At 37.6% G+C, this 20,685-nt stretch overlaps 2 protein-coding genes across 2 annotated transcripts; both read left to right on the top strand.

Moving 5' to 3' along the window:
• Positions 1–2,951: 2,951 nt before the first annotated feature.
• Positions 2,952–7,638, top strand: LOC131788637 (carbohydrate sulfotransferase 12-like). The gene is made up of 3 exons (XM_059105713.2): positions 2,952–3,194; positions 4,878–4,930; positions 5,864–7,638. The coding sequence occupies exons 1-3, from the start codon at positions 3,065–3,067 to the stop codon at positions 6,689–6,691; spliced, it is 1,011 nt and encodes a 336-aa protein (XP_058961696.2). The 5' UTR covers positions 2,952–3,064; the 3' UTR covers positions 6,692–7,638.
• Positions 7,639–9,203: 1,565 nt separating this feature from the next.
• On the top strand, positions 9,204–20,673 carry LOC131788732 (uncharacterized). The gene is made up of 5 exons (XM_059105818.2): positions 9,204–9,596; positions 11,930–12,495; positions 15,429–15,483; positions 15,992–16,297; positions 20,000–20,673. The coding sequence occupies exons 1-5, from the start codon at positions 9,302–9,304 to the stop codon at positions 20,524–20,526; spliced, it is 1,749 nt and encodes a 582-aa protein (XP_058961801.1). The 5' UTR covers positions 9,204–9,301; the 3' UTR covers positions 20,527–20,673.
• The last annotated feature ends 12 nt before the right edge of the window (positions 20,674–20,685 follow it).

Raw genomic sequence — 20,685 nt, 5'->3', positions numbered from 1 at the left:
AGATCTTTTTCCTTGTTTCCAATGAACCATGCTTTGAGGTGTTTTGTTCAAGCGACAATAAAATTCACGCGGAGACTACATGTTTGTCGATCGCCCACAATTTGCAAATTAAACTAAAAATTTTCTCATTGTCCAATGCGTCATAAACGTAAGATTTGAATAGCAAAACTTTCAGTTAATTGCATAACGAAAATTTGAAAATACTCTTGGGTCAGAATAAAAGAAGTTAATTTTCGTGAGAAGAAACGAGCTGGGTATCCTTTTGAAACAACTACATAATCCCTGTTCTGGTGCGATAGGCACGTACAGGAACTTGTTCTAAATAAATAGGAAACACTCTTCTCCGCCGGTGGCTTTTTGATGAAAGAGTTTTCATTTCAAAATGAAGTGGAAAAAGACATACAGTCTGTAGACAATCACGAACTCATTTGTATAGTCACACAAAAATATCAGATTTAAAGAGCTAATGAGGCTTGAATACAAAATAAACAACGAAAAAGAAAACCGACTGATCTCTGTTTTAAAGCATGTTTTCATGGCACAAAGAAAACTCGATGAGATCTCACAACATTCGTTACTTTGCGGGGCAAATTAAAATCTAGAAATAATTCCATGGTGTAGTTTTATTCCAATTTCGCGGATTGATTATTTTACAGGTAATCTTTGCTTTAGTGCGGTTTTGCAAATTAATCTACCGAACATGTCGAAGAAATAAAACAATGCATTCAAAAAGTTCATAATGGGAGACGAAATGACATTAGAGCAAGCTTACGCAGAGAAATTTCTCCTACGCAACATCTGTCATTAATTGATCGAAGTCAAATTGTGTCTCATAACACAATATTTCTTCCAGAAGAAAATGTGTTGTTTGAAAAGAGATAGATCTTTTGTTATTGATAAAAAATTTTCCTCCTGCTGCGACGAACACAAATATTTGTTAGCTTTTTCTCAAAGGAGGAAGCTTAATTGCCAAAATACTACTATTCTTGGCCGTTCAGAGCGTTATGAAAGATCATTTGGGTAACATCGCAGCCAATCTGTGTCAATAGTTCTTATCGGCTTTCACTATTAAAGGATCATAAATTTCAAATGCGCTTCGCCGCACTTTTTCTTTCAACAGATCATGAAAAAACTCATTTCTCTCGAGGTTATGAAACAATTGAAACAGACTTAAACTGGATTAAAATTTAGCTTGAGTATAGCAGTCCCTTCGGACTTAGAGTAATGATTTTCAGAGTTGAATACATAAAGTTGACATTTTTATGTAGGTTTGGTATTTTTTTAAATACATTTCCTATTTTCTACGGACAAAAGAAGCTGCTCGTTATAAAATTTGGTCTCTTTTTGTAAACTCACACGAAATATTAAACTTCTCGGAAAACGTATAACTGAAGTACAATTGGACATACCTGAGTAAATTTTGAGAAAAATTATAATAAACCGGTAATATTGACATGATATATTTTTTCTACCTTGCAGTTTAAGGGTGCATTTCTTCCCGTAAGCCCGCTTTAAATATCATCCTTTAGAGAAACATAGCTGCTGAGATCAACAGTTCTGTGTTCCAACTACTCGTGACTTCGTTCGGAATCTGAAACTCTCAAAGTCTATCATTTTGGTCTCCTTTGATTTAATCGCTTTGTCGTTATTCTATAAACTTGTATCGTCTAAAGCAATTTCTAGAGAGAAGCAAGAAAAGCCATTCGATTGTGTTTCGTTTGATGCCCCTCCGTCGGAGAGCCCGCAGTCTCTATGGCTGATCAACAATTTTAAAGATCGGTTTCCAGGACAATTTCCCCGTACCTAACCCCATCCCCTTATTCTATCCTGACCTTGTCTGAGCCAGCGAGCAGACTCTTATTATTACCGCTGCAGGATGCGCGTTTGTCTAGATTTGCCCGCAGGAAAATTTTAGACGAGTTCGAAATGCGAGCCTTTTACTCGTGACGTGACATTCACTTGGCACATGAACTGTGATCATGTAATTGGAACGCCAGACCTAGTGTCCTCAATTTGGCGCAAAAAACCCCCACCCCATTTTATTCCATGGAAATAAAATTCGATGCCTGTCTTGTTTTGAACACCTAAGGCAATAACTGCTTCTTTTGCCCTTTGGACCCTCTCAGAGTGATTAACATCTTATTTTAAAAAATCATAAATTAGTGAGCAGCTATGCAAGCATCAAAATAAACGCGTTTCGTCTGACAATAGCAGACTTCCTTAGGGAACGTTGAATAGGGTCTTAATAAGTAGAGTATATATTTTCGATCCTCACACTTAGTCTGAAGCAGGTCTGTGACACCCAAACACATCACGTACTCTTTTACATGTAACGTTCGAAAAACGTCACGCATGTATAACATCTTTGTCACACCTTGCGAATACTTTCTGCTTGCTCGAGAACTTGAAGCTTATTGCAGGGTCGTAACAAGGTATATTTTTTCATAACTGATCCTGTATTTTTGCCCCAAATTTTGATCCCTGATCACAAAAACGTTGAGAATTTTAATCCCTGATCACAAAAACATTGAGAATTTTGATCCCTGATCCCAAAAACGTTCACAATTTTGATCCCTGATTCCACTAAAACACTGCTGATCCCGATCCCAAGTGTTGTGATCCCAGATCCCGGGGCTGTGATCCCTGATCTCATATACCTTGTTACGACCCTGTTATTGCGCTCCTAGCTCAGGTAGCTAATGCGCCGAGTCAAAAAAATAAAATATTTGTATATTAAAAAGATGAAAGTCGATTAGAAAATATTTACATCTGAAAGTAATCATTTCGCAAAAATTCCCTTGCATTATCGAAGAGTTAAAAATTACGGCTTCGAAAATAAAGGAAATAACTGATGGTTAAACAAATTCTCCTTGTCAGTACCGCAGGAAATGTTTAGAGACATACGAAGGCAGGATGTATAGCGTCTGATTTCAAAGTCCGTCCCATCCCTGCCTTGGTCTAACGCCATCACTACCGATATCAACGCGCTTCCAAATTGAACACGCTCTTTGAAGTGGAATCTTACCCGTGACTGCCAAGCGTTTCCGTTTGCTCTCTGTACGAAATGCCAATAGCCTCGCAAATCAGACGAGGTTTCTACGGTGTTACAACGAAAAAGCCGGTTCGGACGGCCGCCGCTTATGTGATATCTTTGGTGGTCGGAATTCTGTTGCTGAGGAGATTGTCGCAGCGAGGTACGTCGAGTTTTCAGCGTAAATTATAAATTTAAGTTGTGTTCAATTTTACTCTTTTATGCCCGTGGGATGTATCGTTTATCGCAAACCAAACTAACTTCGGTTTATTGTTTTACCATCGGGTAACATTTTGTAGATGTCTAGTGTTACATAATGGACATCGATACCGGAAAAAAAAAAAAAAAACAGAACCCTCATGCCGGCCGGTAGCTACCTATTTTTTCCCAAACCCATAGCTTTATGTTTTATCTGGAATGGCTTTTCTGTCAAGGCATCACTGAAATTTGAAGCCGCCATCATAGTATTACACAAAGGTATATTGATGAAAGAATTCGCGATCACGAAAAATGGACCTTGGCAAATTATACTTCTGATTATCAGCCTAAATCGTTCCCACCCTCGGTGAGGTGTTTCCCTACCCCGTTAATTATTTTCTTTTACTCTTTGTTGATAATGATTTCGTTTTATTTGAATTTAATTTCGGACAGATTAAGAGGCATTTAAATTGCGACAGTTCTTTCAGATAACAATATCCTGCTGTTGGCAAACCAACAGATATGTCACAAATTTACGAAAACTGGCTTATCCAACAGATTTATACTTTGAGTAAAATTATTTCCTTTCAAACATTGATCCGTTTTCCGCCCAATACACAAAGCAAACAATAGGTTTGTAAACCAACAACTGTGATATCTTGGGCTGAGATGTAGTAATAATATAACTTTGTATTGCGTGACTCGACACATCACCTTGACTGTGTCACGCTTCTAAGTTAACACACGAAGAGCCTTACTGCTTACTAAATCCCGAACAATTAGGTAAATCTGCAAAATTTCGCAGGAATAAATTTAAAATTCAAAATTTAGTGTCACACCTCGTCAACTTTGAAAAGGGGGGAGGGGGGTCCCACATTTTAGTGATTTCGAAACGAATTCCTGTTTTATCTTTTGTCTACCTCCGTAGATAAAATTATTTATATACTTTTGCTTATTGTTGCTAAATTTTTGGGGTTCATATTTTGAATACTAATTATGATTTTCGACGCCGCGTGACTCGACGATAGTTTTTTCGTCAGTGGTCACAGTTGACTTAGGAGCGTACAAATAAAATCAGACCTCTCTAAATGTAGAATTGCAGCTAGAAGCCTCATGACAGTCTGCAGTTGTAGAACGATTAATGAGCGAAATCATCAATTTCGGTCCGTGGATTCTTTTTCCATATTCCTAACTTATCTGAGACGATGTCATTATTTATCACGGGGGGGGGGGGGGGAATTATACAGTTTTTAAGAGGGAATGGAGAAGGGGATCAGTCGTCGCCAAATGAGAATAAAGGGCGGGACTGTAGGTAATTGACTGCCATTATCAGGTAAATTTTATCGTGACAAAGCCAACCCTCACCTCCCCCCCCCCTTCCGTGCCTGGGGCCATATCATTCTCTAACTTAGAGTACTTGTCCAAATTATATACACGCTGAAGAAACTTAGCCATGAAAATTAAATTTCATCGCTGCTAAAAAGTAAAGATCTAGAATTGTGGAAAGGATTAGTTTTTTTTTCAGAACACAAAGAGGAGTTTTAATAGAGAGGTGAACGAAGCTTAGGGTTAGCTCTAAAGGGGCCAAACTCATTTGATACTTTGTGTTTTTTTGTAATTCTATTCATTTGGTGTCTTTTTATTTAAGATTACGAGGACACAAATTCTAGTCTAGCTGCAGCTGCACATGAGCACAAAACAGTAAGTACTTAACCTAACCGTCTCACAAAAAGACCTTGGAAAAACCTTGATCAACGATTGGGTAAATGCTACAACATAAATCAAAATTCTGAAGTGTTTGACTATTGTTACCCTCCTGAGGAGCAAAGACCTCCTAAAACTTGACTCACTGCCGACGTCTGACTTGTTTTTCTGTTGGTAGAAGCACTTTTTTAAGGTGACATTGGTTACAATTAAAGTCCTGTTAGCGCCTAAATTCCTCCCAAAAGTCATTTAGTAGTTTCATTAATTGTCACTTGCTTGTAAAGATGAGAACTTGACAATCTTACCAGCAAGTCTTGCATTGGCTCTCTTAGGAACTGATCATTATTTATCGACGGAGGGTGGGGGGGGGGGGGGGGGGAAGAAACTAGCCCCCCCCTCCGTTCCCCCTGAAAACGATCTGATCCCCCTAAAAAGAACCTCCGATTCTCCCCTTCCAGCCGATAAATAATGGCTGTCCTTATTGATCGGGATTTATTACTCCAAGTTTACAGTTTATTTATTAGCAATACTCCTCAGTTCCTCTCTCAGACAAAAAACTTCACAAAGACTAGCCACTAAGCTGAACACGAGTATCGAAGCACCCCACCCCCCACGGATTCATAAGCCAGACGGTCGTGCTTTTTACGTCAACCTCGTTATTAGGATCTGCACCACGTAGCTAGACAGAGGACGCACGTAAAGGAGAGGAACTAAGAAACAAAAAAAAAGGCGCATTTTTATCGTAATCAATGTATTTATGTTTCTTTTAAAAGTTATACGCCATAAGCCTTAAAGATCTTCTCTGGAATGCTTAGCTATTTAAAAGGAAGGATGCATCCAAACACGACTGCCTTGAATTGGTACAAGCCTCCCTCAGCATTTTCAAGTTTCAGTTTTCTGTAGCAAATCACAGTTCGTTTCATGTTACAGGTGAACCAAGACAAGATCCAACAAGATCGACTTGAACGGATCCGAAATTACTGCAATGCATCAAGAAACAACAAGAACATCTTTCACAAACTTCCTAATCGAAATCATTTTAACTTTGTCGTTAGTGAGAAGCACAAGTTTATTATCTGCTATGTGCCAAAAACCGGCTGCAGCCAGTGGAAAGATTTACTTCTGAACGTTCTTGCAGTTCGCCCGGTTACACCGAACCATGACATCTCTTTGTTTGATTATTCAATCTTTAAATTCTTGAACGAGTTTTCAGTAGAAGAAAGGAAGAAAATGCTGGAATCTTATCAGAAGTTCTACTTTGTTCGGGAGCCATTTGAAAGATTACTATCGGCCTACCGGGATAAATTTGTTGGTAAAACGACTCACTTATATGAGACAGTTGCCCGGAAAATAATTCAGAAAGTTCGCGGTGTTGGTCGAGACAACGAGAACGGTGGAAGACCAACTTTCGCAGAATTTACCACTTATCTTAATCAGTTACCAGACCCTTCCTCGTGGGATATGCACTGGCGCCCAGCCCACCAAACCTGCTACCCATGCGCCGTTGATTATAACTATGTAGGCTACTTTGACACCATCAAGGAAGACGCTGATTATATTTTAAAAAAGTTACAATTGGATGACCAGTTTCAATTTCCAGCATTTAGATCTCACACTTCAGTGTTGCTGGAAAAACACTATTCCCAGATCCCACTGCACCAAATTGTGAAACTCGCAGATATCTACCGGGAGGACTTCGAAATGTTTGGTTTCAAGTACCCCGCTACCATCAAAAAGCTCTTTAAGGACTGGGTATGAGATGTCGCAAAATTGGAGAGGTTAGGGACCAGTCACTATTTTTCGCCTGGATTTGGGGGGGGAGGGTATTTCGCCAATTAACTGCCAATGGGAGGGGAGTAGCATAAGAATATTACAGAGCCTCAAGGGGGAATCAGATAAATTTTATGGCGACACAAACGAAATCCTCCGACCCACTCGTCCCCCGGTGACAAATAATGGCAGGTCCCTCAGATTATATCAAAGCAAATTAACGATATATATTCCTTACAGAGGACAGATAGGTTGGCGGAATCTATAGGAGATGAAGTTAAAAGACTAAATCTCTCATTTCCTGGGGAACTCCGTCTTCCCACGTTATACTTCTAAAACAAAACTGATTTGGGACATCATAGATCAATTCAGAGATACTAGGTCTTCTTCTCAGTTGTTATTCGCTCTTATTACGCAACGCTTTCAGCATGCTGGATTCTTATCAAAAAAATTTTTCGGGAATAGGATCCTTTTTTTTTCAGTTTAAAACGATGGCATGGGAAATGATTCGTAACCGCAGTGATAGAAGAGGCAACAAATATTGTGAAAAACCAACGTTTGCAGAGCTAGTGTTAGATATAAACCTTACATGGTTTTGCTTGAGCAAGAAGAAGGACATTCCAAGGACGAGCTTTGCTATTGTAAATGACTTGAAAAGGAGATTTAACGAGGACACGGATAATTTTCCTTGGCAAAATGAACTCAACGCCCCCTTTTTTCTCCTTTTCTTGCCAATGTCCATGGAAAACCTCATTGATGGTTGGAATTTGTGAGCTTAGGGCTGGATTTTGATAAAATCAATATTAAAAAAAATTTGAAGACGGTGGGAAAATGAAATTGTTTGCCAGTGCGGGTTTAATTTCCACTGACAACCAACTAATCGGACGGAAGAACTTAACAACATATGAGAGGAACACAATATCCTCTTTTATATATTTGATGGCTTTTTTAGAGGGAACCAATTCACAAGTGTATTCCATAGTGCAGTACTGTTTGTCTGTTCTGTTTTAGATCACAGACATGATGCTGTTAAAATTTTCCAGAAAAACATACCAGACCTTACAAGCCAGAGAGGAGTGTGTTACTTATTTTCTCATTAAATTTCGATATTCTCCGTGCACTAAAACTAAACAGACACACGGTTTAATGGAATCTTTTTTTTTTTAAATAAAAAGGACAAAGAACTGATGAAAGTGAAATTACAAGCTTGCCTCGTTTTGATCAGTGGCTCGAGGATTTGTTCTATGTCAGATCTTATTGAAGACGCCAGGAGATCTTCCCATCTCGTCTTTTTCCAGAGAGAAGCTCCTGGTAAACCTTTCCTACTCTCCAGCTCATTCCGAAATAATTTTTATGATAAAAACAGTGCGTCGTCTTGGACCAAAGAAAAAATATCTTTAAAAGAGGTTGGGTCTATACACTAATCGATCGTAGGAACTACCGAGTACAGCGATCGAAGAAGTAGTTTGTTTTAAAGAGGTCATCACCATTTGACTCGGAAGCGGAAAAAGTTGTGCGTGGGTTAAAGAGTATAAAAGTGCCACTAGATCGAAAATGAATGAAACTGTATACTGTGAGTGGGCAAATATATTTCATTCTCAAAACCTTCTGTTGATAAAGAACCGGTTCTTTGGAAACAAACCTCGTGAAAATGTTTTTCAGTCAATGATTCGCAAAGAAATATCACTTGAACTTAGTACAATAAAATATTCGATCCTCACTTTGTCTGACCTCGTCCACAATTAGTTCAAATTGATAATGAAAAACTTTGTGGGCGGGGAGGTTTTTAACTCATTGATGGAGCAACATTGGACGCAACTGTTGTCTCGTGACGTGTATAACCCCATACATGCTATCTGAAACTGAGCAAAGATTATCGGCGAAAAGGTAGCTAAAAGTCGTAATTGCGATCGAAACAAACCGTCTCATTAGTGTAACACACTATCATAAACGAATTTTGATTTTGTTTGGTGCCAGTTGGGACTAAGATGGGAATGACGTTGGTTCTCTTTAATAGGACAACCGGCGGTTTGCTGTGATAGATGGCTTCCTAAAAAGCTTTTTATAGAAAAGAGATTCCGAGTATTATTTACCATCTCCAGAGAGAGGTCAAATGTTGTTTGAAAGAAAGAAAAGATTGATTGACGTGTTTTTAAGTAGGGAAGGCCCTAATTTCCTTTTGTATTATCTCTGAAAAGGAAAAAAGTTATTACCAGTGTAAAAAAAACTCATAGAAAGGTCAAACAACGACAAATCTTGCCTTAACGCATCGATGTCGATGCAATACTTCGTGAGAAGGATTACTAATTTATTTCAAAAACTTCGCCGACGCCTGTCGGGCAAAGGTGTCGTTTACAGGCCTTTTAAAGTCACGTTAAAAGTTTGCTATATATCAGATTACAAATCCTCTTAATAAATATTCATGGGCAAATGTTCACAAGTCTTTTTGTTTTCCGATTGGTTATTCAGTCAACATCGCCAAGTCGTAACAAAAGGTTTACGCGCCATTCAAAGAACTGAGTTTACCGTCTACCTAGCGAGTTCACGCATCTTAATTTTCGACTGTAAACTCGAGTTAAATCGATAGCCGGGTTTAGGATGAAAAAGGAAACAAAGCGACTGTTAATTCGGGGGATTCTTTTCGTGCTTTATTTAACATTAGGCATGGTGGTTTTTAGACAACTCGAATCCCACAACGAACAACTTGGTATACGGAAGGCGAAGAGAGCTATAGAAGACATGTTGGTTAAGTACAACATAAGCCATCAAGAGATGAAAGAATTCGTTGAAATCATAACCGAGGCAGAAAGTTGGGGCTTCACAAGTGGATGGTTAGAAAAATGGAGCTTTATCGGATCACTTTTCTTCTCCGGAACTGTCATTACAACAATCGGTGAGAATATTTTTTTTAACATATATATAAGCTTATTGCTTATAATCTGATGCCGTGAGCGATGAAAACTCACTTTAAAAAAAAGTTTAAACTGGACAAAAGCCATAAAGTAAACTACACTTATTTCATGACAAGTCGGTTATACCATTATTTCATTTGGAAGAGACGTTTTCTTTCATATTACTATCGAGTCTAAAACGCCGGTAAAATGAGACAACCTATTTTTCCATAAAAACATTTTTTTCTTTGATCGAATTAGTTTTTGAATTGGCATATTATGAGAAAAGCAATAATTTTCCTTCCTCAAGACTAAATGAGAGTACTAAATGGTTGGGGAAGTCAATGTTTTGTCCTAGTGAAATGGCCTTTTACATATTGCGAATATTTAAATAAACTTTTCTTTTATTACAATTAATAAAAAAAAGGGATTGTAATCGAAATTTTGTAGGCGAAAAGCTTCGCACAAAAAAAAAAGCAGTCAAGTTGTTTTGGGATCAAGCAGCCATTAATCGCGGTAGTCTGTTATACAAGAGAAATCGTATGTTATGTTTTAAAGATCTTAAGTCAAATTCAAATTAGCACGTGGCAAAAGTTAGGTCAAGGAACTGTAAATAATAACACGAGAGATGGGCATAAATTAATGACAAAAGCGCGTGAAATATTTGTGTATGAATGACAATATTTCTCTACGCTGTTCAAACACCAGTTCATTTTAAAACGTTCTCCATTAATCATTTTAAGTTTGCACTTACAAAGTTGTTAAGGCTGTCTAATTACAAGCGCAAAGTTGAAATTTGTTCAAGTTTATTCCTGACGCTATATTTGTAACGCCCTCTGCTTTGACCTCAATTCTCTTGAGGGATTTTAACACTTTTCTAAATGCCTTTTAAATTCATCCTTGCTTTCATTAATTATTGAAAAGAACTGAAACGATGTACACCTGTTTGAGCGACCAAATTTTTTTATTTTTTTGCACAAACCATCAAAGACAATACTTTTTTTCAGAGTTTTCTTTTAAAGTAATCATAACCTTAAAAAATAGTTTTATTTTGATTCCTTTCTTCCAATATTTACACGTTGCATGATGCATGATTATGCTAATCCCTTACAAACGGCTCCCATACGATCGTACGAATCGGTCCGATTGCCTCCGTTTTTGAGTCGACTGGGATGATTCGGGCGGCCGTATGGACATTACGCACGTACCCGGTTCTACTCGGATGATCGAGGTACTCGCAAACTGATTCATTGGTTGACGATTGGCCTAAATTCCAGATAATCATCCTTGTCTCTTTAATGAGCTTTATTTGAAACGATCGAAGAGTATGGTCAAACTAAATTCACAGAGGCAGTGCGTCTTAGCGCATGTAAGTCAAGACATTCTTGTAAGAGGCAAATGCTATCAGCAATCAGAAAGGTTTTTTTAATTTTGCCGTTTTACACCAAGGCATGACGAATAAAAGTATAAAAGCATGTCGACAAAGACAGAATCAAGCTGAAAAGCTGAATCCCTCATTATTCAAAACTAATTCCTTCTCAGTTAGAGAATCTCGGCTTGCTTCTCAGTGTATTTTTTGACCACAAGGATCTGGTGACTTGTGCGATTCAGCGTGCAATTTTTAAAAACCTCGAAAGAATCCCCGTATAAAGTCAGTGTGCTGTGGCGCGAGTGGGGCTGTGCAAAGCTGCACTGCTCTGTATGTGGCCATGCGACTCTGATGCAAAATACAAGAAGGCAGATTTGGAGGCGTCCGTATGATAGAAAGCTAATCGAATGAGATCTCGAGCAAAACCTGTTCCCATCTGGCCCTCTTACTCAGTCAAAAAGTACATGGTACATCGCACGTTTCTTGAATGTTTTGATGGAAAGCCCACTAGACGCCTCAGGGATGTTCACGCGAGCAAAACTTACAATATCCCCCTGGAATCTCCGTAGAAGGTAGTGATCTGAAAATAACTGGAGAGGAATGATGATTCTTAGAACGTCAACCTATGAGCTTTATCTTATCTTCGTTAGATGCGATCAATAAATGGAATCTAACCGTTTGTCTCCGATATTCTTTTTATATGCATTGCGAGGTTTCGACTGCGTACTGCCTTTTTCAGCCAGTAAGGTCGACTGGGTACGCGTCACACCGTGAAACATTTAATTCCACAGTGACTGGCTCGATTTTTAAAGCTCTGATTAGCGCATTTCGAAGATGAGTTTTCACACAGATCGGCTGTCTCACAGTTCTACTCCTATCTTGTTCCTTGGGCATCCACGCCTCTCGTCCCATTCCACTCTCCTTGTTTAAGTTTGTGAATAATGATTATCTGATTATACTGGATAGGTTATGGACATTTCGCTCCAAGAACGTTGTCAGGTCGTCTGTTCTGCATGGCTTACGCTTTTTTTGGTATACCGATCACGTGGTTGATGCTGACGTCATTAGGTCGAAAAATCGTGGAGCACATTGGCTTGGCACTGCAGAACAGAGAATGCAAACCAGAAAGCAAGCTGTTCAGCCTGTTTTGTCTGCTTGTTGCTGTACTGCTGGCAGCCGTTGTTATGGGCATCATCGCCATAGTGGGAATGTTTGCAGAGGACTGGACATTCTTCGAAGGAATATATTTCGCTTTCATAAGTTTAACCACCATCGGATTTGGCGACTATGTTCCCATGCATCCAAAGTTTGATCCTGAAGATGCAGAGCGATCTTCGTTCGTGATATCTTTGTTTGTTTTATTTTGTCTTCTGTTGTTTTCCTTCGGGCTTGCTGTCAACACTAGTGTTCTATTATCGATACGAAAAATCATGGAAGATAAGGCAATTTTTGGTTTTCAATCGCTATACAGTACGGATACTGACGGAGAGACAGACGTTGAAGAGGAAGTAACTAGAATAACAAGATTAGAATGACTTGGACTTTATTAAGTTATTATTTTAACAAAAAGGGAGAGTTAAGTAAGTTAAACAGGCAAAAATAACTCATCAAATGCCAGACCCCTCATCACTTTCAAATAATTTCAAACTCAAATAATCTGATTTCTTGGAGAAAGAAATGCACTTAACTCGCGTTTTGCTTGAACGTTTGGGCCGAAGAACGGAGGAACAGCGCAAGGAATTAATAAAATTGATGACACAGGTGTGTTTGCCCATTTCGAGATTCCCTAGAGATCTCCGTAAAGCGAAGCTGACAAAGAAATCATTTCTTTATTGAACAACTTAAAAAGAATTTCCTTCGATTTAAAGCCCTAGATGAAGCTTAATCCTATCTCGTAAAAAGATAATCAGGGATAAAATATCTCAGTACCCTGAAAAAGAAATACAAGGATTTAGCGGCATGCGGAGATGTTCCATGAAGACAACAAGACAGCAAATAGAATAAGTTACCCGCGGAACCAGATTCCGACCATCTTTAAAATAAGTTGAGCATTCTACTTCTGTTGCAATAAACTTTATGTATTGTTTTAAAATAAAAGCAAAAAGTTCTCTATTTTTGGAGTGTAACAATAAAGCCTTACCAATCTAATGAACATTAATTCCATAGCCTATTCATAATTATTTGTCTCCCCTCCCCTGCGTCCAGCAATACTACAGGGTCGCTATCGGAAAACTTTTTGCATCTCGGAACATATGACGTCCACGGAAAAATATCCGGACATATTTTCGCGCCAAATGGACTGATTGTTTATTTATAGTGTCGCTTCTAGAATGAAGATAAAAAGCATAAGTTGCCTCCGGCGATTTCTTCTAATAAACGAACCATTCTGCGGTCTAATTTGCCTCCAGAAACTGCAGTCGAATTTGCTTAAAAAATATCATAAGTTTATGACGAAATCACTAGGAGGAGACAGGAGTTTATCCATCTTTGAATGTTAACTCCTTGTTTCCTTTTCCCTAACATGTTTTTGTTGTTTTTATTTACGCTAGAGAAACATTTGAAAGGAGGAAATACCATTTTCGTACATCAAAAATCCATTTTATTTTAGATTCAAATTCAGCGCCAGAATGTCTAAAATGCTTCCTATGACAGAGGTTACCCGAAACATCTTTTGTTTATTTCTATTGCATTGACGCAAAGTACTTCGCAAAGCAATTCAACAAGGTATTACTTTTAATTGCCTTTTGACCGGTCTTAAATTCCTGTTCCTGTTTTTTAACAGAAACCGAAAAAAAAGTAGACATAAAAAGTTAACTACGCCACCCGGTGTCCAAGAAATACGTTTTTGCGTAAGTACACAAACACAATTGCGTAAACATGCACAGAACACCTCACTCTGAAATCACAGTCGCTTTGACGCTGTTTAAACCTATACCGACACTTGAAAATAATACTTACAGATCCGGTGAAAAAGGGTAAGCCAGTGGTGAAGTCCTACGAATGAAGTTGTCATTTTCCTGCTATACTTCGTATCGCATTTGGGAATCAAAGTAATGTGAACTTGAAAGCTCATCTGGTCGCTTTCAGCGTTTAAATATTCGTCGTTTTCCAAAGCGAACATCCTTCAGCATATTCCCTTTTCATTTTGAGGTCCTCAAGGTCTCTTTCAATTCGGAAGGAATAAAAACTGGCAAACTGGACGGGAACTTTGAAGTCGATCGCAGAGAAATTTTGTTTACCAAAGCATTTATTTGCTGACGTCACAAGCGTGCATAATAGGATATGAAACATGCTCGCGCAAATAAAGTAGATGCTTTTAATTGAGAATCCGGACACATTTTGCATAAATATACTTAATAGATATGATATCTAATACTTGATTATACTTCCCTAACTACCTAGCAAAGTTCGTCGTCAAGCTAAATTTTCCGAATCTTATACTAACACCTTATTAGATTATAACGAAAAGCCAACCAAAGCTATTGCCAGATACACAACATACCAGATTTTTCAGATTGACGAAGTTCGCAAACTAGCAGCGAGCAGTAGATTCTTTTTGAGGGATCAGAGTGGGCAATCCCGCGAAAACAGAAAAGGCCTGTCGCACCGCCATTTGGCGAATCATGACTGTGTTGATATGAATGCTCTTAAGGCAAATAAAGTTAGGCGGAGTTTAAGGTTCGTTTTAACAGCAATAATTTATGCTTAAGGGGACTAAAACTTCACATTCGATTTTTCTTCTAGGAGGCAAAGCATAAAGTTACTCACAGTTTGGCGTTTTTTCGATAATGGGTAAATGAATAATTTTTAACTTAATTCATTTGTGTACAGCAAATCACAGAAGTAACCTGGAAGAAAACGAAAATAATGTTTTTAAAGGCGAAGAATTTCTTTTATAAGCTGGCAAGACTAACCGGAAATTGAAGACTATGTAAATACAGCTGAGAAATTGTTCAAGAAAGATTTTCGTAATAAGAACGAGTATAAAGAGTTATAGCAATTGATGATGATGTGAATTTTTACGCGATTGATATTTGTGGAATGTGTTCATCAAAAAAACTTAAAGTATTCAACGCCAGGATTAAAATATTTATTTGAAATGGTTTGATCTGAAATCCAAATCAATCTAAGATAATACAGTATAAGTTTAAGACCCTATTATTCAACTTTTGATGTGATATAGCTTTTTATAGGTGTTTCTAAACAACTGGTTAGCTTAGCTCAATCATTTCAAAGCTTACATCTATTGTGGCTTTTAACTCGCGGAATTTCCAACTGCATAGGAAAAATAAGATAAATCTGGCGATGTTAAATTTGATCAGAACGAAAAAAAAGTCGCCAATGGGCGTAAAGCTGTGTTCCCCATTGTTTTAATTTCTTTTTATAAACGGGTTGGCAAACGTATTAAAAAGCATAAAACAACACTTTACTATTAACAACTGAGATTCCCTCCTGTTTTTTCCAGAGATATGACGGAAAACATATTTGCTATCCATGTTGCTGGCTTGGCTTTTCACACGGTACCACCAATAAGAAAGGTCATTCACAACTGGGGAAAGTAAATTTAAGCTTTTATTAACGAAATTAAAAACTTTTAACTGCAATGGGAAATTGGATCTTTGTTGTCGAGAGTGCGTGGGCAGGTAACGCATGCGCAACGAACACTTCGTCAATTTCCGATGACCGGTAATTCATCGGTCCTACATAGATCATATAACGGCACATGTTTGGCTCATTGTACTAGACGATTTCCTGCAAACAGCGAAATACAACGGCACTGACATCCCCCATACTGCGTTTAATTACCTCAAAACACGTTTAAGAGAATGGCTTGACAAAACTGAGGAAACAACAGAAAATTGGCAGGAAAAAGCTTCGTCTCCGAAGAAGAAAAGCCACTGGCTTAGCACAGCGAGATTTACACCATAAACGACGCCTGAACGTGAATAATAAAGCGAAACGAACCATTCATAGCATGTCAAACGCAAAATTAAATGCTGACAACGAGCTTTAATCGACATTGACCAGGAGGCATGTGGATCGCAGAAAGCTCGAGAAATCTGGTAATTCAAATAGCTTTATTCCTTGTTTATATATTTTTGGGAGCTGTCGTTTTTCAAGCGTTGGAGTCGCAAAATGAAGAGGAGGAACGTAAAGCGATGGTCGTGGCGCGAGATCGTTTTCAGGAGAAATACAACATTTCTCGAGACGACCTAAAAAATTTCATCGATCAAATCGAGCAGATAGCGGATCACGGTTTTAGCCAACACTGGATCAGACGATGGACAATATTGGGTTCGTTGTTTTTCGCAGGAACCGTTGTGACTACTATAGGTGGGTTGATTATTGAATCAAGCTTTGCATCTGTCATTTGATAGAATTTCCTGGTTGCCCTATAATCGTTCGCTAAAAAAATTGCGATCGAACAACGACAGATAAGTAAGTTAGCGTAGTCTATAGAAAGACACAACTTACTTTGTATAGACAGAAAACAAACCCTGTTTGTCAAAAAGTCTTTCACGGGAAAATTTTATCGTTCTTTAGTTTACAATTTTTTGAAAATACATTATTTTCCATTTAGAAGCTAATTATTCGAGAGACTTTCTTTTTAATGAGTTTTTCTTACAGAGATGAAAAGCTTTCTTTTTTGCCTCATTAATATTCTCCAAGTAGGGTGTCCGTTTAAATTATTACAGATTCAGAAAAACTATTTTCATTTCCAGTCTGGTTGTTCGTTTATCACATGTCGACAACAAAGGTAATCTTTCTAGACTCCATAAGTATTTTTTCTAAATAATATAACTAACCCCCGGGAAAATTTAAACTGAAAAACTACTCAATATATGTCTTATTGATTCCGCACTACATAATTTATGCAAGTTCATGTAAATAAGTTATTTCATTTTTTTATAATTACATGTAAGAGTAATCCTTCAGTCTTGATATTAACTGAAAATTAAAATGGTTTCTGGAGGTACTATATCCAAAATTCCGTTGAATTTTTTATGCCGTTTGGAAGAGTGTTCAATGATTTAGGCAGAAGGAAAGGAGTTTTTATAGCAATGTTTTTGTCACTTTTGAAATATTTCGAATCAAATTTTGTCTTATCATGAGAAACATTTTTTAACTTCATGTTTCAAAGTTCTTATCACTTAAAAGCGATATAAATGCTTGTGTGAAAACACCCAAAAAAACGAGATAAGGCTATTGTTGTTGATCACTCTTTTATGTAGAGTATGTATATGCGATGTAATATTAATAATTTAAGTGGTCCAATATTCCGTCTGTGGTTTGAAAAGCTTTTCATTTAATTTGCCAAAAATGTCATACATTTCCCGATTTGACCGACAAGGCGAAACTTTCATGGATGAAGCTTGCATTTCACTGGCCATTTTACAAAACAAATATGTATTCAGTTTCACGGATTGTTACCGATTTCAAGATTTTTGTTCGATGAACAATTTCTGGCTACCTGAAAAACGTGATAATTTAAGGAAAAGTTTATCGCTGTTATCAATTTCTGCAGAAAAAAAAAGGTTAAATGGTGTATTGCAGAAACACCCTTAACAGTTCAAACCTGTTTTTCATTCATTTTCGAATTTCACAGTATTATTTCTCTTTTTGGCTGAAAAATAAAGAACACCAGATCAATTTCAGAGAATATGAATCCCGTTAAAACCTTTTAGGGATGTTTAATGAGTAGAGTGCTCAACCAAAATAACACGACAGAGTTCCTATCTTCATAAAGATCACTCACTTTTCACTTTGAAATAACGATTCACTTGACCCAAATCTGAGTTTTAATTTTGATTTGAGAGATGACAATTCGCTCACTTTACAATTACAGGGAATTTAGTTTTCGGTCAAAAAAAATTAACGATAATGCCGGCGACAGAACAATTTTTGATTTTTTTCAATCCTCATATACAGATTTATTTTGATTCAGTAGAATGAATATACGGAAAAAGGGTCTGAATAGAAAACAAAAGGATGTAAATCATTTGTTGTTTATGCCTTAGGGTTTTGGTCTCGTGCGAAACATTATTGACTCGTTTCGATGTTTTTGGTTCTTTTAGAGATACAATTCTCTTTGGAAATTTTCAAAGTTAAAGTCCATCAGTGATTGAAGGCGTTTAGAATACATTTTTATTGTAAGTGGACAAAAATTTGCTTTAAAATTACTCCAGGTGTTTTTTCGGCAGCAGCGAACCCCGCAAAGATAAAACATTCTTGATGGCTATTTAACGCCAGTTTTTGCGTGGGAATGTTTTGTGGAAACAAAGCTGAAAGACGTCAGATATTCATGGAAGTCTCAGCGTGTTTTCCTGTCTCTTAGTCTCTTTTATGTCCCTTTTATCGATGAGAAAAAATCAGGGATAGAACTTGTAGCGAAAAAGGTTTCGTGTTGTTTGCGGTTTTATTCTGGTTAAACCTTGAATGCCATCGTGTCCGCTCAAAACCGATTAAAGCTAATCCAAGAATTAGGACTAATTGAGGTCATAATTTTCAATATTTTGATCAGTTTATCATTGATCATGTCTCCAGAAACTGAGAGAAAATACATTATCAATATGGTGGACCGAAAAAGTGTCGAAATTGACCAAAAATTCCCTCCCACTGTCCTTGGTCATTTTCATTTCGCTTCGTAATTTAGTTTTGCTCCTTTTTCAAAGGTTTTTTTTGTTTGCCTAAAGAAAAAATAAGATGTACAGTCCCGTGATTGAAAAAAAAGTTTGGCCAGTAAACAGCTCTGATTGTCAAAATCAAAACAGTTATTTACAGCTCCATTACGTTTGTTTCCTACAGGTATATCAAACTCATTAGGAGAAACACCCTTGAGCTAGTTTGACACTCAGCGCCAAAGAGGCGACTTATCCCACTAAGGTGCAGGAACGTAAGGGGGTGGTATTTCATAGATGCTAATTTTGATATTGGAAAGGCCATTCTATATTAATGACATGGGTTTATTTCTACGATGCTAAATATAAATCTCAGAAAATAATGCGCAAATCGGAAAAGAAATGCAAAATATGTCCTATGTTTCTCCTTCAAAGTACAAAGACCTCAATATTTGCTCATTGCAATTTTTCAAAGAAGTGTTCTTTTCAGGATTAAGATTGTACTCTATTAAAATTGGACGTTTTGGGGGGGCGTAATGAACGGAAAGCGTTTAAGCGAAAACCTAAATTTTAAATAATTTTGATTGAATTCAAACCGAGAGAAACAATATTTGATTTACACCCACCTGAAAATCTCTCACCCCATGTTGTAGCGAGTAAACTCTGGGAAAAGATTTGTTACCCAAGTAAAGCTAAATTATCTGAGAGAAACATGTCACATGTGCCCTGTGCATTGCATTTCGCTATTTTCTTATCACATTATCTGAGGCGAAAAAAAACCTGAAAACGAAGCGTTTTCACCTGATATCCTTGAAAAAGTTTCTGCAAAACAAACCCACGCAATTGGTCTAAATGAATAACGTAACCAAATGTTCCTTGGCTAAAGTGGTGGATATTTGAAGATATCATGAAAATGATATTCCCCAATTTTCAAACATTAAGTCCATTACGATAAGTCTTCGTTTGAAATTTAATTCAAGATGAGAGAGCGTTCTGTAATTATTATAGAAGAAAGGAAACATTTGTTTGTTCATAAAGCCGTTTCAGAGAACACTCTGGAGAAAACGTCCCACGCAACAAATATGCAGTAGGCTGTTCGTAAACATTTTTTCACGCGCGTTGTAAAATATTAAAAGGATAATAAACACAATAGTCTTTATTTTGCGTCGCATATTTGTTCCTGCATACTATTCCTCGAAATTAGCAGTTTTCCTCGACCTTCGTTCTCGGAAAACTGTTTGCGTTAGTTGAAACACATAAAGTTCGCGGACAAATATCCGTTCATATTTCGCCACAAATAGAGGCTATCGTTTATAAAATCTATTTAACCGATTACAAGTAGATGGTTCCTGCTCAAATTTCGCTGAAAAATTTTCTAAACCTTTTTCATTCGTTTCTGTTTTTCCCTCCTCCCCAGGTTATGGTCATGTGACGCCTTGCACAGATGCAGGCCGTATATTCTGCATCTTCTATGCCTTAGTTGGGATACCGCTGACCTGGCTCATGCTATCAACGCTAGCGCAATATATTAACGCGTGTATTGGCCGAGCTCTGGAATGTTGCTACGAACGAGTTCTTCGACGAAAACCGGTAGGGATTGGGATTAGGTCTGCAGCAATCACACTGGCGATTAGCGCGTCTATGATTTTAATCATTGCCTTGTTCGGATGTTACTGGGAGGGCTGGCGCTACCTTGATGGCGTCTATTTTGGATTTATAACATTAACAACAATTGGCTTTGGAGACTTTGTTCCTCTGCACCCTTCGCCTAATCGAGATCCCGAAGGATATAGGTGGCACGTGCTAATGTTTACAGTCCTGAGTATTCTTTACTTCACTATCGGGTTAGCTATCGTGTCCAGCGTGTTGTTATCGATCAGAAACGCCATGGAAGAGAGATCTCTGTCTGGATTCCAAGTTCTAAAAGAACCAGAGGAAGACTGAGACCCTGTATAAATTTGAAGAAAGCGTAAGATACATCACAGAAAGAAAGTCACTAATTCAATGCTCCTCGTTACTCCTCAAGATCTGTAAAACACTCCAGAAATAGGTGCCATTGTCAAATGTCAATAATTTCAAATAGAAATAAATAAATAATCGGCA

This window comes from Pocillopora verrucosa, chromosome 1 (assembly GCF_036669915.1).
Source record: "Pocillopora verrucosa isolate sample1 chromosome 1, ASM3666991v2, whole genome shotgun sequence".
NCBI lineage: Eukaryota > Metazoa > Cnidaria > Anthozoa > Scleractinia > Pocilloporidae > Pocillopora > Pocillopora verrucosa.
This window is presented reverse-complemented; position numbering and strand designations above follow the sequence as displayed.